The sequence below is a fragment of the Oncorhynchus masou genome, chromosome 28 (genome assembly GCF_036934945.1).
Source record: "Oncorhynchus masou masou isolate Uvic2021 chromosome 28, UVic_Omas_1.1, whole genome shotgun sequence".
In the NCBI taxonomy this organism is placed as follows: Eukaryota; Metazoa; Chordata; class Actinopteri; order Salmoniformes; family Salmonidae; genus Oncorhynchus; species Oncorhynchus masou.
Genome location: NC_088239.1, coordinates 9,782,922 through 9,802,416, shown reverse-complemented (window position 1 = coordinate 9,802,416; position 19,495 = coordinate 9,782,922). Strand labels below are relative to the sequence as shown.

At 45.3% G+C, this 19,495-nt stretch overlaps 3 protein-coding genes across 3 annotated transcripts; 1 reads left to right on the top strand and 2 right to left on the bottom strand.

Moving 5' to 3' along the window:
* The first annotated feature begins 329 nt into the window (after nucleotides 1–329).
* LOC135517141 (homogentisate 1,2-dioxygenase-like) lies at nucleotides 330–8,840 on the top strand. Its single transcript, XM_064941179.1, has 14 exons — nucleotides 330–508; nucleotides 2,657–2,728; nucleotides 2,886–2,974; nucleotides 3,130–3,235; nucleotides 3,315–3,374; nucleotides 3,496–3,587; nucleotides 3,697–3,731; nucleotides 3,817–3,896; nucleotides 4,347–4,446; nucleotides 4,536–4,660; nucleotides 7,619–7,723; nucleotides 7,823–7,949; nucleotides 8,137–8,318; nucleotides 8,401–8,840. The coding sequence occupies exons 1-14, from the start codon at nucleotides 494–496 to the stop codon at nucleotides 8,542–8,544; spliced, it is 1,332 nt and encodes a 443-aa protein (XP_064797251.1). The 5' UTR covers nucleotides 330–493; the 3' UTR covers nucleotides 8,545–8,840.
* A 57-nt stretch (nucleotides 8,841–8,897) lies between these two features.
* LOC135517144 (NADH dehydrogenase [ubiquinone] 1 beta subcomplex subunit 4-like) lies at nucleotides 8,898–13,177 on the bottom strand. The gene is made up of 3 exons (XM_064941181.1): nucleotides 12,885–13,177; nucleotides 12,417–12,560; nucleotides 8,898–9,070 (listed from the first exon to the last, which is right to left on the bottom strand). The coding sequence occupies exons 1-3, from the start codon at nucleotides 13,059–13,061 to the stop codon at nucleotides 9,008–9,010; spliced, it is 384 nt and encodes a 127-aa protein (XP_064797253.1). The 5' UTR covers nucleotides 13,062–13,177; the 3' UTR covers nucleotides 8,898–9,007.
* Nucleotides 13,178–16,241: 3,064 nt separating this feature from the next.
* Nucleotides 16,242–17,803, bottom strand: LOC135517142 (proteasome maturation protein-like). Its single transcript, XM_064941180.1, has 6 exons — nucleotides 17,717–17,803; nucleotides 17,165–17,265; nucleotides 17,004–17,064; nucleotides 16,751–16,852; nucleotides 16,535–16,628; nucleotides 16,242–16,445 (listed from the first exon to the last, which is right to left on the bottom strand). The coding sequence occupies exons 1-6, from the start codon at nucleotides 17,717–17,719 to the stop codon at nucleotides 16,378–16,380; spliced, it is 429 nt and encodes a 142-aa protein (XP_064797252.1). The 5' UTR covers nucleotides 17,720–17,803; the 3' UTR covers nucleotides 16,242–16,377.
* Between the last annotated feature and the right edge of the window lie 1,692 nt (nucleotides 17,804–19,495).

Below are 19,495 nucleotides of genomic sequence, written 5' to 3'. Positions count from 1 at the left end.
CGCTGTTGTGCATCACCATATAATTCATTATACACATTATATTTCTACATGCATCACCACCGGAGCAGTCAGTGCATCCGTAGCCCGGGTGTGGAACGTAAAACTACACGTCTCATGGCCATTGGACCCATGTTGGATCTAAAAGGTGGTTTGGGGTTGTATTTGCTTTCCTTGTGACTTTGGTCCTTGTTTGCTCGGCCTCTCCACCCCTGTCTCTATTTTTCTATGCATATCCACCCCTTTCTACCAGAGAGAACCCCCCATACGTCACGGAACGCTCTGGTCTTAATTAAAGCCATGTTGAGAAAAAGCATAAATCCAGCCCTCCTCTCCTCTTTTTTTCACTCTCTCCATCTCGGGACGTGGGGGTTGTGTGGCGTATCGGTTAGGTATCGTAGACTGAGATACTGGAGAGAAATAGTTACGTTTTAACCAGCGTGTTGGACTTTAAACACGTATTGTCTTCAGGAGGATAGTTTCGTAAGGAATCACAATGTCTGGGCTTAAGGTAAGGACTAAGGAGGAACAACTTCCCTAAATATTACCTCCATTTATGATGAACCTAAATTCAGGTTCATTTTTGCAGAGGGCTGTTATTTCTCATAAATTGTTCTTCATTTAAAATAAGAAATGCTGACATATGGGAACGATAAGCATATATATAGTTTTTTTTTAGCTTTCAATCGCATCAACAAATGTCCGAAATCTCATGATATGCAATGCAAGACTAAACTGTGTTTTAGCATAAGTAAACTGTGTTTTATAAATCTGGAGCATACTGCCACGGTCAGGCGGTGCGCTGAAGGGGCGTTCCCTTATGTCCAATCAGCGCGCTGCGTTTAGCAGCTGCCCAGATGCTCCCTAGCGGCTTGTGGAACGCAGAGTTCTGAGGTAACACGGTTAACACTGTAATCAGTTAACAGCCATTGTGCCACTCATGTTTCATTCAGCCACTGTCATTTATTGAGAATTTGGGCATCATTCTTCCACACCAAGGAAACTACAATGCAAGGAATGTAATCACGTGAGCGCGCGCATAACTGCAAAAAGACCAGTGCGCTTTTGCAGACCCGCGATGACTCGGCACAATTTTTTTGTGCGTGCGCCAAGTTCCAAGCGTAGGCTACTGTGAGAGGAGAAAGAGAGAACGGGGTCGTGCTGCTGTGGCGTTGCATGGCTACATCAGAAAAGTCACGTAGGTTTGCATTGTGTGCCAAGTATGCAAACAGATGACACAAGTACTCTGAGCATAAAAGTTACATGTTATGTAACATTTTGGTCCCAGGTTTCATGAGCTGAAATACAAGATCCTAGTACAAAAGTACAAAAAGCTTATTTCTCTCAAATTCTGTGCATAAATTTGTTTGCATCTGTTAGTGAGCATTTCTCATTCGCCAAGATAATCCATTCACCAAGATAATCCATTCACCTGACAGGTGTGGCATATCAATATGCTGATTAAACAGCAGGATCATTACATAGGTGCACTTTGTGCTGGGGACAATAAAAGGCCACTTTTTAATGTGCAGTTTTGTCACACAACACAATGCCACAGATGTGTCAAGTTGAGGGAGCGTGCAATTGGCATGCTGACAGCAGGAATGTCCACCAGATTAGTTGCCAGGGAATGTAATGTTCATTTCTCTACCATAAGCCACCTCCAACATTGTTTTAGAGAATTTGTCAGTACGTCCAACCGGCCTCACATCCGCAGACTACGTGTTACCACGCTAGCCCAAGACCTCAATCCATCTATCTTTTTTACTTGCGGGATCGTCTGAGACCAGCTACCCAGACAGCTGATGAAACTGTGGGTTTGCACAACCGAAAAATTTCTGCCCAAACTGTCAGAAACCATCTCAGGGAAGCTCATCTGCAAGCTCGTCGTCCTCACCAGGGTCTTGACCTGACTGCAGTTCAGCGTCGTAATCAATTTCAGTGGGAAAATGTTCACCTTTGATGGCCACTGCCACGCTGGAGAAGTGTGCACAGATACCATGATGAAATACCGTGACGAAGCCCATTGTCGTGCCATTAATTCACCACCATCACCTCATGTTTCAGCATGATAATGCACGGCCCTATGTCGCTAGGATCTGTACACAATTCCTGGAAGCTGAAAATGTCCCAGTTCTTCAATGGCCTGCATACTCACCAGACATGTCACCCATTGAGCATGTTTGGGATGCTCTGGATCGACAGGTATGACAGCGTGCTCCAGTTCCTGCCAATATCCAAGAACTTCACATAGCCATTGAAGAGTGGGACAACATTCAACAGGCTACAATCAACAGCCTGATCAACTCTATGTGAAGGAGATGTGTCACGCTCCATGAGGCAAATGATCACCAGATACTGACTGGTTTTCTGATCCACTCCCCTACTTTTTTTTTTTAAGTATCTGTGAACAACCGATGCATATCTGTATTCCCAGATGTGCGATCCATAGATTAGGGCCTAATTATTTTATTTCAATTGACTGATTTCCTTTTATGAACTGTAACTCAGTAAAATCTTTTAAATTGTTGCATTTATATTTTTGTACAGTGTATTAAGGACTCAACAACATAGACATGATGATGTCATAACATAATGTAATAGTGAGGGCATATGTAAAGTATCACTGTCAACTGTAGCGTCTCTCAATCTCCTCCAGTACCTGAGTGGGTTTGGGAATGAGTTCTCCTCTGAAGACCCTCGCTGCCCAGGGTCCTTACCTGAGGGACAGGTAACATTCCACACTACACCTCACCTGTTACACAACACCACCCCTTAAAACACACCTGTATAGCCTACATTTTAGGTTCTGTAGCCCCTGCAAACACCCCTCACACCTCCGTTACCCCCTCTGGGATGTTGAACCCAGCTCTGTTGTGTCTCTCCAGAACAACCCTCAGGTGTGTCCCTATGGCCTCTATGCTGAACAACTCTCTGGCACCGCCTTCACCTGCCCACGGCCAACCAATAAGAGGAGGTATCCAGTCATTTAATAGTGATTGGCAGGAATGTATCCTCCTTTCAATGGTCCTTAGATTATGTGTACAGCAAAGCAATTTTATGCACTTATTCATAGACATGTACACAGACGAACACACTATCTTTGCTAACTTTCTTTCCTCGATTCTACAGCTGGTTGTACCGTATCCTGCCGTCCGTGCGCCACAAGCCCTACACCGCAATGCACTGTGGGAACCTAACAGAGAAATGGGACGAAGTGGAACCTGACCCTAACCAGGTACAGAGAGAAAGCGAGCGAGAGAGAAGATAAACAGGGAAATTAAGTCTCAACATTTTAAAATATTTCCTTTTCGTAGCTCCGATGGATGCCATTCACCATCCCCAAATCCTCCGAGAAGAAAGTGGACTTTGTGACGGTAAAACATAATCTCTCGTTCACTCAGTCCTCTGGTTTTACTTGGTAGAAAATAGCTGTTTCTGCTGAATAGCTTGTCATCTGTCCTGGGTCTGATTGGTTCTCCCATCTGTCAATCATAGGGTCTGCACACCCTATGTGGAGCAGGAGACACCAAGTCCCGCAATGGGATCGGCATCCACATGTTCACCTGCAACACCTCCATGGTTGACAGGTGTGTGTGTGTGGTGTGTGTGTGGTGTGTGTGTGATCATCTCTCCCATAATTGATCTTTACAACTCTGAGCCCCATGTCAACAATTTTATGTGGTCTCTGCTTTTCAGGTGTTTCAACAATTCAGATGGAGATTTGCTAATTGGTCAGTCAAATATGCAGTTTTTTTAGTAAAGGTACACATGTTAAATTAATAAGCAATAAGTAAGCACCCCCATTCTCTCTCTCAGTGCCCCAGCAGGGGGAGATTCTGATCACTACAGAGTTTGGGAAGATGATGGTGGAACCCAACGAGATCTGTGTCATCCAGGTGAGACGGCAGCACCAGAGATCTTTAAGCCTGTCGATCTTGACAGCTCTCAACAACAAAACCATGCTTCACATGAATCCCGCTCACTGTCAACCTTCACCCTGTGATAATCACTGTCACCTGTAACTGCCAACCTTCACCTGTAACTGTCAACCTGTAATGTCAACCCTCGCCTGTAACTGTCAACCTGTAACTGTCAACTTGCAACTTTCAACCTGCCACTGTCAAACTTCACCTGAACTGTCAACCTGTAACTTTCAATCTTCACCTGTAACTTTCAATCTTCACCTGTAACTTTCAATTTTCACCTGTAACTTTCAATCTTCACCTGTAACTTTCAATTTTCACCTGCAACTTTCAATCTTCATCTGCAACTTTCAACCCTCACCTGTAACTGTCAACCTTCACCTGTCCCCTCGCATATATCTGTATGTCCCTTGTGTGTTGCAGCAAGGAATGCGTTTCAGTGTGAATGTGTTCGGGGAGACCAGAGGATACGTGTTGGAGGTGTACGGGGCCCACTTTGAGCTTCCCGACCTGGGACCCATAGGTGCGTGTGACACCATTCCTCCTCAACATGACACCTTGACCCTCCCACCTTTCAACGCTATAACATTTCTGAACCTATCATCTTCCTAGGGGCCAACGGACTGGCCAATCCCAGGGACTTCCTGACTCCGGTAGCGTGGTATGAGGACCGCGAGGTGGCCACAGGCTACACCGTCATCAACAAGTATCAGGGCAAACTGTTCTCCAGCCAACAGGTGTGTACCTGTGCGCGACGTGAGTACACGTGTGTCTTTGGGTTCATATGTACATGTTCTGTCACAGACATTACAATACACAGCACTATAATTCATGATAGTAGCTTGTAAAATATACATGGGACACCACTAATGTTGGCGATTAGCTATCTGGCCGTCCCAACTCCGAGAATAGCTGCACGTTAACATTGAACTGCCCTCCCCGATTATTTAATGTAAAATGCCTGACAGTTCTGATCAGCAGGCTCCCGTCTCGGCTCACTTACCAGCCGTAACCAATTATGATCAACGCGTCCTGGAGTTCCCGCCAGATACCTACCTGTCTTTTCAGAAGGGGAGAAAACCTTGCTCGAGTTAAGAATTAATTTCAGCATATTTTACCGTGGAATGATTTCCCACCCCGTCTTGAAAGCATCCTCTCGAGCAGGTAATTGGATCGACTCATTTTGTCTGACAGGAGGGGATTTTAAAGACAGGGAAGGGGAGGACGGAGGGTGTGTCTGCGTGTGTGAGTGTGTTTGTGTGTGTTAGGGAGGGAGGTAACCGTGGAAACGCATGTGTAAGAGGGGATACAGTGTCTTCAGGAAGTATTCAGACCCTTTCCCTTTTTCCACTTTTTGTTAAATTACAGCCTTATTCTGAAATTGATAAAAATCATTTTTTAAATCAATCTACACACAATACCCCATAATGACATCACAATACCCCATAATGACATCACAATACCCCATAATGACATCACAATACCCCATAATGACATCACAATACCCCATAATGACAAAGCAAAAACAGGTTTTTAGAAATGTTTGCATATGTATTACAAATAAAAAACAAATCTAATTCACATGAATATTCAGACCCTACTTTATTGAAGCATCTTTGGCAGTGACCACATCCTCAAGTCTTCTTGGGTATGACGCTACAAGCTTTGCACACCTCTATTTGGGTATTTTCTCCCATTCTTCTCTGCAGATTCTCTCAAGGTCTGTCAGGTTGGATGGGGAGCATCGCTGCACAGCTACTTTCAGGTCTCTCCAGAGATGTTCGTCCGGGCTCTGGCTGGGCCACTCAAGGATAATTCAGAGACTTGTCCCGAAGCCACTCCTACGTTGTCTTGGCTGTGTGCTTCAGGTCATTTGTCCTGTTGGAAGGTGAACCTTCACCCCAATCTGAGGTCGAGTTCTCTGGAGTAGGTTTTCATCAATGATTTCACTGTACTTTGCTCTGTTGATATTTCCCTCGATCCTGACTCGTCTCCCAGTCCCTGCCGCTGAAAAACATCCCCACAGCATGATGCTGCCACCACCATGCTTCACCGTAGGGATGGTGGCAGGCTTACTGCAGATGTAATGCTAGGTATTCAGGCCAAAGAGTTCAATCTTGGTTTCATCAGATCAGAGAATCTTGTTTCTCATGATCTGCGAGTCCTTTAGGTGCCTTTTGGCAAACTCCAAGCAGGCTGTTTCACAGGTGGACTCCAGTCAAGTTGTAGAAACATCTCAAGGATGATCAGTGGAAACAGGATTGCACCCGAGTTCAATTTCGAGTCTCTAGGAAAGGGGTCTGAATTCTTATGTAAATGAGGTGTTTTTTCCCCCATTTTTAATACATTTGCAAATATTTCTTAACAGTTTTTGCTTTGTCATTATGGGGTATTATGTGTAGATTGATGAGGAAAAACATACATTTTTATCCATTTTAGAACAAGGCTGTAACAATAACAAAATGTGTAAAAAGTGATGATCTGAATACTTCCCGAATGCCATGTGGATGCATGGGATATACACCAGTCCCCTCTTTCTTTCATTAACCTATCCACCTCTCTCCATCCACCTCTCTCCATCCACCTCTCTCCATCCACCTCTCTCCATCTACCTCTCTCCATCAACCTCTCTTCATCCACCTCTCTCTACCTCTCTTCATCCACCTCTCTCTACCTCTCTTCATCCACCTCTCTCTACCTCTCTTCATCCACCTCTCTCTACCTCTCTCCATCCACCTCTCTCTACCTCTCTCCATCCACCTCTCTCCATCTACCTCTCTTTCTCTTAGTCATCTCTGGGTTCAGACTGAGTGTTGGGGCTTGCACTTTCTCTCTCCCCCACCTAACGTGTGGAAGTGGGGGGGGGGGGGCAGGTTCCGTCTCTGTCTTGTCTTGCTGTTTGGTCCCCCTGCAGAGAGATCAAATTGCTCAAATTAACTTATTATTTGCTTGACTGGGCCAATATGTTTGTTGTGTTTTTTTTTTCTCTCACTCCGTTTTTAATCGAGTCTGGCAGAGTTATCACAGGAACTGTAATGCCCAAGAGATTACCTGCCTTGGGCTACTCCGACCCCCTGGGTGCATGGTGACTGTGTTTGTACTGCAAACGAGTGTGTTAGTATTTCATTTATGGTGTATGTCTGTGGGAGTGCGTGTGTGCTTGCGCACGTTTGAGAGGGTACATGGGTCAGTCCCGAAGACGGCTTGAGCTGTAATGAATAATATTGATTTTAGAACTACCATTGAATGTCTCTTTCACAGTGACATTATCAGAACTGCTATATAAAATTGCTGTGGTTTTAACAATCAAGATGAAGAAATATCTCTACACCGTCTTCGTGTCTCTCTCTCTGAGCCGAGGGCCCTGAAAGTTTGATTGTGAAACCAATTACTGCATATATACCTGGAGCTGAAGATCACAGCGAATGGGGAGAATGAAAAGAATAGTAGAGAAGGAGAGGAGGCCCACCGTTCCAAATCAGCCCTTATCCTCGGGTTCTTTTTGTCCCTTATGCTGGTCTACTTCTGTTTTTCAATTCTGAATATCAAGGTCCCTCTTTCCAGAAATGAGAATTGACTTGAGGTATGTCTGTATCTCCAGTTCCAAGGTGCGGTAGGGATGCTGACGCCTGCCTCACCCCTACTGTACATTTGAACATTATTCTATTCCTTCTTGTGTGTGTGTGTGATTGCAGAGTTTCTCTCCCTTCAATGTGGTAGCGTGGCATGGAAACTACACTCCATACAAATACAACCTGGACAACTTCATGGTCATCAACTGTGTGGCCTTCGATCATGCGGTGAGAACCTCACACACATAAGCATGCATAGACACACGCACACATAAGCATGCATAGACACACGCCCCTAACCCTTCCTCTCCTCCATCTGTGCATCAGGATCCTTCCATCTTCACAGTGTTGACGGCCAAGTCCTCTCGTCCAGGAGTCGCCATGGCTGACTTTGTCATCTTCCCCCCACGCTGGGGAGTGGCCGACCACACCTTCAGACCCCCGTACTACCACAGTACGACCACACACACACACTTTAAGAACAAATAACTCAAGCACTCGCTCGTCTTCAGTTCTGATGTTACCGAGAACTTTGTCCTTTTCTGGCATAGCCATCTAGTGACTACCCTAACCTGTCCTTGGTCTCTCTAATGTATTTTGTAGTAGTGTGTGTGTTAGAGCTCCCCCTGTCTGTGTTCCAGGGAACTGTATGAGTGAGTTCATGGGGCTGATCAAGGGCCACTATGAGGCCAAGGAGGAGGGCTTCCAGCCAGGAGGGGGCACTCTCCACAGCACGATGACCCCTCATGGCCCTGACAGAGACTGCTTCGAGAAGAGCAGCACCGCTCTCCTCAAACCAGAGAGGGTGGCCGATGGGACCATGGTAACATATGGGAGCACACACACGTGATGAAATTATAAAACTGTAAATATCAGTGAGCCGTCAAGTAACATCTCTCTCTTAGGCCTTCATGTTTGAGTCGTCGTTCAGCATGGCGGTTACTAAGTGGGGTCTGGAGACGTGTCAGAGGCTGGACAAGAGTTACTACCAGTGCTGGGAGCCGCTACGCAAACACTTCGACCCCAACTGGAGACCAAGCAAACAGTAGAGTAGAGAAGCAGAACAGTCATTGCTGGGAGCCGCTACGCAAACACTTCGACCCCAACTGGAGACCAAGCAAACAGTAGAGTAGAAGCAGAACAGTCATTGCTTCCCCTAGATAATTTAAGGCATGGCGCAAAGGCCCATAAAGTCAACATCCTGGTCCTCTTTAGCTTCATACCACTATACCGTGGCTCAATTCATTCTATCACTCATAGCCTAATAGTGTTTGGGTAATTGGTGTATGCTTGTTTTTTTTGACTGACAAAAGTAAATGAATAAAAATTCCCTTCCATGTTTTCACCACTCTGCTGCTCATGTCATTCACAGCCCATGTATGTTGGTAATGACAGGCAGACATTTGATTTGCTTCTTAAACAAAAGGACATTTTATTCAGTTAACAATAACAGACACACACTCTGACATTAAATCTACAATACTTTACAATGGAGGTCTGCAATGAGCAAACTCAGTAGGCGAGCTTGAACTTGCGGTCGTAGGTCCCAGCTTTGATCTGCTCCTCCTTCTTGTCCTGCGGGGGGGGGGGGGTAAATGAGGTTACAATGGCAACAGAGAGAAAGCATTGTCACCTAAGCCAGAGTTTCCCAAACTCCCCCCCCCCCCCTTTAAGACTCAGTGCTTAGCTAAAACCAAAAAGACTGCGTTTGGGAAGCCCTGTTCTAAGCAACCTCTTGGTGGCGTGTTTATAATATGAACTAATGTCTCATGAATAAATACAGGGTTGTTTTTCTTCCTCGCAGTGGAGAAATAGAGAAATTACAGCACAGTGTGAGCCTCAGTACCCAGGTCTGTGACAGTGGAGAAATAGAGACATTACAGCACAGTGTGAGCCTCAGTACCCAGGTCTGTGACAGTGGAGAAATAGAGACATTACAGCACAGTGTGAGCCTCAGTACCCAGGTCTGTGACAGTGGAGAAATAGAGACATTACAGCACAGTGTGAGCCTCAGTACCCAGGTCTGTGACAGTGGAGAAATAGAGACATTACAGCACAGTGTGAGCCTCAGTACCCAGGTCTGTGACAGTGGAGAAAGAGACATTACAGCACAGTGTGAGCCTCAGTACCCAGGTCTGTGACAGTGGAGAAATAGAGACATTACAGCACAGTGTGAGCCTCAGTACCCAGGTCTGTGACAGTGGAGAAATAGAGACATTACAGCACAGTGTGAGCCTCAGTACCCAGGTCTGTGACAGTGGAGAAATAGAGACATTACAGCACAGTGTGAGCCTCAGTACCCAGGTCTGTGACAGTGGAGAAATAGAGACATTACAGCACAGTGTGAGCCTCAGTACCCAGGTCTGTGACAGTGGAGAAATAGAGACATTACAGCACAGTGTGAGCCTCAGTACCCAGGTCTGTGACAGTGGAGAAATAGAGACATTACAGCACAGTGTGAGCCTCAGTACCCAGGTCTGTGACAGTGGAGAAATAGAGACATTACAGCACAGTGTGAGCCTCAGTACCCAGGTCTGTGACAGTGGAGAAATAGAGACATTACAGCACAGTGTGAGCCTCAGTACCCAGGTCTGTGACAGTGGAGAAATAGAGACATTACAGCACAGTGTGAGCCTCAGTACCCAGGTCTGTGACAGTGGAGAAATAGAGACATTACAGCACAGTGTGAGCCTCAGTACCCAGGTCTGTGACAGTGGAGAAATAGAGACATTACAGCACAGTGTGAGCCTCAGTACCCAGGTCTGTGACAGTGGAGAAATAGAGACATTACAGCACAGTGTGAGCCTCAGTACCCAGGTCTGTGACAGTGGAGAAATAGAGACATTACAGCACAGTGTGAGCCTCAGTACCCAGGTCTGTGACAGTGGAGAAATAGAGACATTACAGCACAGTGTGAGCCTCAGTACCCAGGTCTGTGACAGTGGAGAAATAGAGACATTACAGCACAGTGTGAGCCTCAGTACCCAGGTCTGTGACAGTGGAGAAAGAGACATTACAGCACAGTGTGAGCCTCAGTACCCAGGTCTGTGACAGTGGAGAAATAGAGACATTACAGCACAGTGTGAGCCTCAGTACCCAGGTCTGTGACAGTGGAGAAATAGAGACATTACAGCACAGTGTGAGCCTCAGTACCCAGGTCTGTGACAGTGGAGAAATAGAGACATTACAGCACAGTGTGAGCCTCAGTACCCAGGTCTGTGACAGTGGAGAAATAGAGACATTACAGCACAGTGTGAGCCTCAGTACCCAGGTCTGTGACAGTGGAGAAATAGAGACATTACAGCACAGTGTGAGCCTCAGTACCCAGGTCTGTGACAGTGGAGAAATAGAGACATTACAGCACAGTGTGAGCCTCAGTACCCAGGTCTGTGACAGTGGAGAAATAGAGACATTACAGCACAGTGTGAGCCTCAGTACCCAGGTCTGTGACAGTGGAGAAATAGAGACATTACAGCACAGTGTGAGCCTCAGTACCCAGGTCTGTGACAGTGGAGAAATAGAGACATTACAGCACAGTGTGAGCCTCAGTACCCAGGTCTGTGACAGTGGAGAAATAGAGACATTACAGCACAGTGTGAGCCTCAGTACCCAGGTCTGTGACAGTGGAGAAATAGAGACATTACAGCACAGTGTGAGCCTCAGTACCCAGGTCTGTGACAGTGGAGAAATAGAGACATTACAGCACAGTGTGAGCCTCAGTACCCAGGTCTGTGACAGTGGAGAAAGAGACATTACAGCACAGTGTGAGCCTCAGTACCCAGGTCTGTGACAGTGGAGAAATAGAGACATTACAGCACAGTGTGAGCCTCAGTACCCAGGTCTGTGACAGTGGAGAAAGAGACATTACAGCACAGTGTGAGCCTCAGTACCCAGGTCTGTGACAGTGGAGAAATAGAGACATTACAGCACAGTGTGAGCCTCAGTACCCAGGTCTGTGACAGTGGAGAAAGAGACATTACAGCACAGTGTGAGCCTCAGTACCCAGGTCTGTGACAGTGGAGAAATAGAGACATTACAGCACAGTGTGAGCCTCAGTACCCAGGTCTGTGACAGTGGAGAAAGAGAGACATTACAGCACAGTGTGAGCCTCAGTACCCAGGTCTGTGACATCAGCTCTGATTCAGAGAGAGGCTCTTAATAACAGTGGTGCCATTGTAACGGATGTGAAACGGCTAGCTTAGTTAGCGGTGCGCGCTAAATAGCGTTTCAATCGGTGATGTCACTTGCTCTGAGACCTTGAAGTAGTGGTTCCCCTTGCTCTGCAAGAGCTGCGGCTTTTGTGGAGCGATGGGTAACGATGCTTCGTGGGTGACTGTTGTGTGCAGAGGGTCCCTGGTTCGGGGACGGTCTAAAGTTATACTGTTACACCATGTAGACTGTCACAAAGAATGGTGGCGGAGTAGAAGATGAACTTATAACATGCTAGACTTCTCCCTGACTTAAATATTTGGCAGAAATCTTGAAACTATTATGGAGTCAGACAAAGCTTCAAAGTATATTTGCTTCCAATAATGTAAAAATGATAATTTCACCATGTCGATGAGCTAAGATGAATTTACTGGCTCTGTCTGAGGGCTCATACTCCAATCACTGCATTAGACAGCAAATGTGTCTGTTCAATAGATGACCTTAGTGGGCACAGTCTGGTGGCCCTGTACAAGTTTGCCTTCATAATATAGGTAGGAACACTTTCCTAATATTGAGTTGCTTATGTTTAAGTCATGTTTAAAAAAAACAACAACCTGAATGGTAGATCTCGTTTTGTATTTTGACTCAAAATGATCTTGGCTCAGAAAAGGTTGTTGACCACTGGTATAAAGGCTAGGGTGTATTTGGAACAGACCCCTAATGTCAGGGAACAAGTAGGATAAGGGTTGGTGTCGTGTCATCTCATCCATACCCTGTCCGTCTTCAGAACGTAGTACAGGACAAAGAGGGGAACCACTCCGAAGAGCCCACCGAGCAGCGACGTCTTCTTGGTGGCTCTGAAGTGGTTGTAGGGGTTGGTGCGTGCATACACCCAGCGTGTCAAGGCAGGGTCTTCCTTTAAGCACAAAAAAACAGCATGTCAATAATGATGGCCATTCTTTGAGAGTGGGTGCCAGTCTTATTGCAGTCAACTACTATCGTGGTAAAAACGGTTGAATTCAGAAACAGTCATGTTCCCCCAGAATACAATTAACTGAATACAACAATGCATCACACATTAGTTTAAATAGCAAACTTATTCCGAAATAGTAACATCAAGGTCACATCAACAAAAGTAACATTAGTTAGCAAACACCATCAATAGCATTACCCCTGGGTGAACTGTGGGTCTGACATTCGCAAGCTAGCTAGCGTTAGCATGTTAGCTCACTCTACTTACAATAAGCTCTTTTCTGTGCGGGTTGTTTAGCTGCATCTGATATTGTCTCTTCAGCTGGGCCCTTAAACCAGCCCTCTCCTCCTCGGCACGTCTCTGGTCCAGCGAAAGGTTGAAATATTCAGCTGGGTCCAACGTTTTTGGCCGAGTGGCCAAGGGCGCTTCGCGGTAGTCCGCCATGTTTGTGAGTAGAGACCAATGACCGTAGAGACAGACAACGAGATTAGATTACCACAAAGTATCGCGTTCTCTTCCAGCAGCAGAGTTTTCCTCCAGCAGCGAAACAGTTCATTAAGCCTAATTTACTGCCTTTAAAAAAATCATAGCTGATATGGCTGACTTGCTTAAATAAATGTGGTTTAAATTGACAATTGAGATGTACAAACTATGGCATAAGGGGATGACAAGCAGATAAAACAATCCGTAATTTCGATGAAGACATTCATGAGCGAGCTAGGACGGACATAGTCAATATAACTATTTGTTTAGCACTTTTGAAATGTACAGCAGCAGAATTCAAACATGTGCCGTTCTTAGTGTTCTCCCTGTACACCAAGTCAGAACTGTAGGATAAATAAAGGGTGCATATACGTGGACAATGAAAGCTCTTACAAAATGTGATGATTACATTTCTCTAAAACAGGTCATAGGCTACATGTATAAATATATCCCTGGCATATTACATCATTTATGCAGCAGCATACAAGTCATTTTTGGACTCACGTTGTGCTGTGCTCACTTGAACAGGAAGGTGGCTTGGCAGTCCTTCGTGGGCAAATTTTGTCATCAAAGTTTGGCATTCTCTGGATTTATGGTGCTTTCAAGACAACTGTGAACTTGGGGATAAAAAACAAGGTTGAGAGCGTCTGCTAAGTGACTTAAATGTAAATATTGACGTCATTGATCTTCAGGCCGAATCTCAAATAAAGAGGCCCAAGTTCCCGACTTACAATTCCGAGATGGATGACCGTTCAAAACATATTTTCCAGTTGGAGCTCATTTTTCCCAGAATTGCCAGTTGTCTTGAACTCACTGAAGTCAAGTTTTCACAGTTACGAGTTAGCAATTGTTTTGAGTGTGGCACAAATCATTGTCAACTTGATTCATGGTGATGACTCCTAGCTAAGATTTTGAAAGTATGATGTTGACATGATCAGTCCAATCAAAGCTACTGTAGATATAACATAACAAGCCAGGCTGAAACACCTGCATTTTGGAGCTGCCTTACTCAAGAAAGCAAAAAAAGACCATGTTTGTATGTGGCTTTAGTAACTCAATTACTATTATTTTTTTTACATTGTTTGCAAATTGATATGTGACATGTATTAATACCAAAATAACATGCAAAACAGGTAAGTCCCACATTTACATTTACATTTAAGTCATTTAGCAGACGCTCTTATCCAGAGCGACTTACAAATTGGTGAATTCACCTTCTGACATCCAGTGGAACAGCCACTTTACAATAGTGCATCTAAATCATTAAGGGGGGGGGGGGGGTGAGAAGGATTACTTATCCTATCCTAGGTATTCCTTGAAGAGGTGGGGTTTCACCCGAAGTGGTCAATGACTTTCCACCCAACTTCCTTATCAGCATGGGCATGTCCAAAACGATGAACTGCTTTCAAACGGAGTGGAATGAGATGGTGCACAAATGTCTGTTTAATGCAGAGGATGTGGGGCTAGTTCCAGATGTGTACACTCAAAACCATTTTACTACAGCGAGATGAAAAACACAGAGGGAGAATACAGACAAACAGCCTCAGTAGCGGGACAAGCTCCATAAAGCCAGAGATTTCCACCGTCTCCAGTTCAGGTGAGTGGGCCAGGAGAAGAAAAGACTGAAGATATTAGAAAGCTGAAGACACACGGTGCCGCCACTTACGATCCAGCATTGAAACAGATTAACGAGAAATACAAGGCAGGTCTGAAGCAGAAATCCTGGTCAGCTTGGAGAGGCAGGCAACTTTACACAACACCCTTCCTTCTCAACCTCCCCACCCCACCTCCGAGTGTAGCTAAAGACCAGACAATGAAACCTCACCCCAAACAAGACAGTGGTAACAAGCCAAGTGAGATGGGGTCAGTCTTTACGCTCCTTCCAAAGACCCCAACACCACCAGACAGATTTTCCGCCAGATGCCCAGCTGGCACACATGGGGAAGAAGTCTGTGTCTACTCAGGGCTCCTTCAAGGCAGCCGCATTCCACCTCACCAACACCCTCGAGGTAAGATGTGATGAATACCCTGCTCACCCTTTATGTATCAAGGCATTTTATATCCCTAATAGTAACTCAAACTATTAAATGTATGATAAAGTTAGTTTACTTTTTTCACAATAAAACATCTCTTGGCCCACACCCTGCTTGTCAGCTACCTGGCTCTACACCCAAGCAAACTAGTGGTTGCCTCGACTGGTGACGACTAGCTCTGGAGGCTTCCTGAAGGAGAGATGATTTCTACAGGCCAGGGCACAGCGACGGCTCTCTGGGGTTAACTTCCACCCTGACGGGGCTAAGCTAGGGGCCACTGGTGGGACTCCAGGTTCCAGATATGGGACCTTTCTGAGGGCTGCTGTGTGCTGACCCCAGAGAGCCACTAGGGGCTGCTCCTTCCATTCCGGAGGAGACTTTGTGGCCTCCTGCTCCCTTGATGACAGTTTGTTAGGAAATAAATATTTACTGTTCTTCTACCAAACTTGGCACACACATGCTGACCGTGTTGAGTTAATGTGTGCCATCAAATTTGTAGACATGATTATCCATATTATAAAGGTGTGGGACCTGCAGAGTGAGAGGTGCCGCTACACAGCCACACTGGTTCTATCAACAGTGTAGTTCCTCCCCTAGCCTGCCCACCTCCACGGCTGAAGACTGTCCTTGTGGGACACTCGGACCGCCACGTGCCTAGACATTCTACGGCTTCCGCAGCTCCATCAACCACATCTCACTCAGCCCCTCTGCGTGACCTCATCGCGTACTGCAATTCCCATGACTCTGTCATACTGTGGGATGTCAGCAGACGTGTTCACCATGGAGACGGGGACGCAGCCTAGCAACCAGATGGCTTTCTGCCCCGTCGAGCCGGATGCTGGCAGTCGTCCAATCTACCACCCTCACCTCGTCCCAACGTGACCGCAAGTGGCGTGTGTGCTGAAGCACGAGGACCTGGTGCAGTGTTTTTTTGTACCACAAGGGGGGACCAACAGTCAGGGACATCTGACAGACGTGTGTTGTCGTGATGGATAAGATTCAGAAGAGTTTTTTTTTTTTAAGTTGCAAAGCATCTTATGCTTAAGTGTGTATTTCTATAAATTCCGTGAACAGGCAAGCATACACCAAAAACACTAGCACACACCTGTAATAGATCAACAACATGGTTGAGTTATAGGATTTATTAGAAACAAAGGAATCCAACGATACGAAAGTCTTGAGTGCTGTCTCATATGAGGAAGTGAACAGAGGGTGAACACAAACATCAGGGGGTCTGACGGCTCTCACATCAGGCCCAGCTTATACTCCATCATGATGTGGGGTTCACCCACCATCTCACTTTGGTATGGGTCTGCAGGGAGATGGACACAAAATAGTGCTAAGTTCACATTAGTTTAACTTCTTTCTGCTGTTGTCTCATCTGTATACAGTGTCTCTTACCGTTGAGGATGTCCTCAAAGCTGATGCTCTCATCGTTCCCTTTGAGTGTGTCCAGGGCCAGGTGTGAGCTTTGCAGGAACGGAAGGCGCTGGATCTGAGAAGGGAGAGAGAAGGGACAGGGAAAGTGGTAAGGGATAAGTGGGAAAGTTGCTTATTGCATTTTCACCAACACTATTCTTTGTTTTCAATGAAGATCAGAGAGACATTTGTGTCTACCTGTCTGGCTGCCCTGTACTCCATCTGCAGTTTCAGGGGAGCGTGGAGGCCCTGGATGTTTCTGAGGTTGGAGAAGTTCATCTTGTCCTGGTTCAGCTGAAACTGCAAGGGAGAGTATAAAAGTCAATGTTGGAGCTAAAGTAGCATTAGTGGTTTATTCGAAAAAAGTTGTATGAGACCTGAAGACTTGTATTAACTCCCAGAACATATACCTAGCCTTTAGCTCAGAACAACAGCGTATTGTGTCACTCACATTCTTTTCTGACAGCTCCAGCGCATGGCTGGGGAGCAGCTCATTTTTCACACTGCTGAACCTGAGAGAGTTCAACTATCAGTTATGTCTCACAAACTGTTATATAGTTAACGTTACATACTTTGAGTTGAATGAGTGTCCAGCAGAAACAGTTCTCTCACCCGCTCCTGAGTGTGTCCTGGACGCCATAAGCCCCAACCTGTTGACCCATGCCCGTCACCGGTACACTGTCCTTAAGCTGTGATCGTAGTCCACGAGTATTCTGGAGACGAACAAAATAACAACTCAGTTAGCATTATAATAAAGGCATGATGACTAACGTTACCTACTAGCTAACACTTTAGTGTATCCCAAACAGCGGAGATAACTGCGACTTAACTACCTATCTGGCACGAAGCAAAGGATAGGCAAGATTGTTAGCGCTAGTTTAGATGAATTAACCAAACGGACTGACACAAACAAACACAAATAGCTAGCTAGAGCTAACGTTGGACATCATCGATGCTAAGAACGCGCTAACTTTAGCTAGTTCACCGGCATGAGTGACTAATCAAAATCCAAACGTCTCTACAAATACAGCAAGCAATACATTAATAAAACCCCACGATTCATTGTTATTTCGTATAGACAACATAGCTCAAATCATATCAAATATACATTTTACACATTTAATGTATGAATTAAACAACAAATGTTGGTCATTTGATAGCTACCATTGTCCCTGTGATGCGGCTGTTTCCACTTTTAGTACAAAACTTCCGGTCAGGGTCGCGTTAGTATGACGACACTTATTTTTCTTCTTCTATGATGTCATGGCGGTCCGCAAACACACGTTTAAAGTGCATGCCGCCACCTACTGTGCTGGAATTTACGATCCACCATGATCTGTCCTATTATGTACTACCATGAAAATAAAATTCAAAACCAAATAAATTCCTAACTTCTACCACATCCTCCCCAACCCCATTAAACTTGATCTATATCATGTTGAAACACTCCACCCGTAGGATTGTTCAGCATGTCAATAACAATTTCAACAGTAACATCTGTTAACCCCAATATCTCTTCTCCACAATAACCTTCAACCTGGCATTTCTGCTTTCCACAACCTGATAACCTTACCAATAAAAGCTATGGAATCAACTTTATTGACTGTCGAGGTGTCCTTTGGCACTGCACATTTATGAACACAAGATTTCTGAACAGGCCTCGGCCATCAGAAGCACCAGCCGACAGTAGGTCCACTTACTACAGGTATGTCCATGTAAGCTCCATCAGTCCCCCCCCAAGTAAGGATACTCCAGGGGGTCCATAGACCATGACAGGACATTAGTGTGTAACCCTAACCTGGCATCTAAGGATCATGAATGAATCCTATGATTGCTGATTAGAGGTAGAGGTGATAATTCATTGAACACGGAGTTCTTCAGATAGTGAGGTCCATACGGGTTACTTCACGAGAACTCTTTAACGTACTCGGAATAGTCAGTGTCTCTACCTCGGAACTGCAGCCCGATTTTCTTCTTTCTCTCTCTCTCTCTCTCTATGTCTCTCTCTCTCTCTCTCTATGTCTCTCTCTCTCTCTCTATGTCTCTCTCTCTCTCTCTCTCTCTATGTCTCTCTCTCTCTCTCTCTCTCTCTATGTCTCTCTCTCTCTATGTCTCTCTCTCTCTCTCTCTCTCTCTCTCTCTCTCTCTCTCTCTCTCTCTCTTATCATTTGTGTGAGACCTGCTGCATCTAAGCTTTCACCTGACTGAAAGTGTAAAATATATTTAGTGGATGGCCTCGTTGTAATAGTACCTCAACCAAAAGACATTTGTTATTTTTTCTTTAAATCTTTGGTTTCATCTCAATTACACTAAAAACTTCCCTTTCTTTGACTTTCTCTAATTATTTCACTCTGTTCCATCTCAGCTAAGCCCTCAAGCACTTCCTTCTGGATTTGGTGGCTTGTGTACTTAGTATTGCCACATGCATTCATCCTTGTCTCTATGGGAGGGTCATGCTTTGCTATTTCTTCTAAGATTGTCAAAAAAATCACCCTTGTTGTAAGTCATCAGACTCTCGATGACCTCTCTGCACTATATTTTGATTATGTCAGAAATACGTTTGGCATCACCAAGCACTTTACAAAAGGTTAATTAAAAGCCCTATGAAATGTAAATCTATCTGAGAAAGAAGGCCCCTTGCCTCCACTGATCTGTCACCACTATTTTTAAGTGTGATATCCTGTAGCACTCTCAGAACTGTTGGAAGCCTGTCCCTCAGATTTTGGCATGTCATGTATCTGTCTGCCCACCGTAAGTCTCCGTAGTTCCCTGGGCTGCTGGTGCTGTGGATAAAGCTCTTTCTGAACTGCAAGCCACGAGCCAGATACAAAGTTATAAAGCTTCTGCAGGAGAGCAAAAAAGTGAACTGCCTCAGGCACTGATTTTACAGCCTCAACAAAAAAACAAAATTCAAACAATGTGCATTACAGTGCACATAAAATG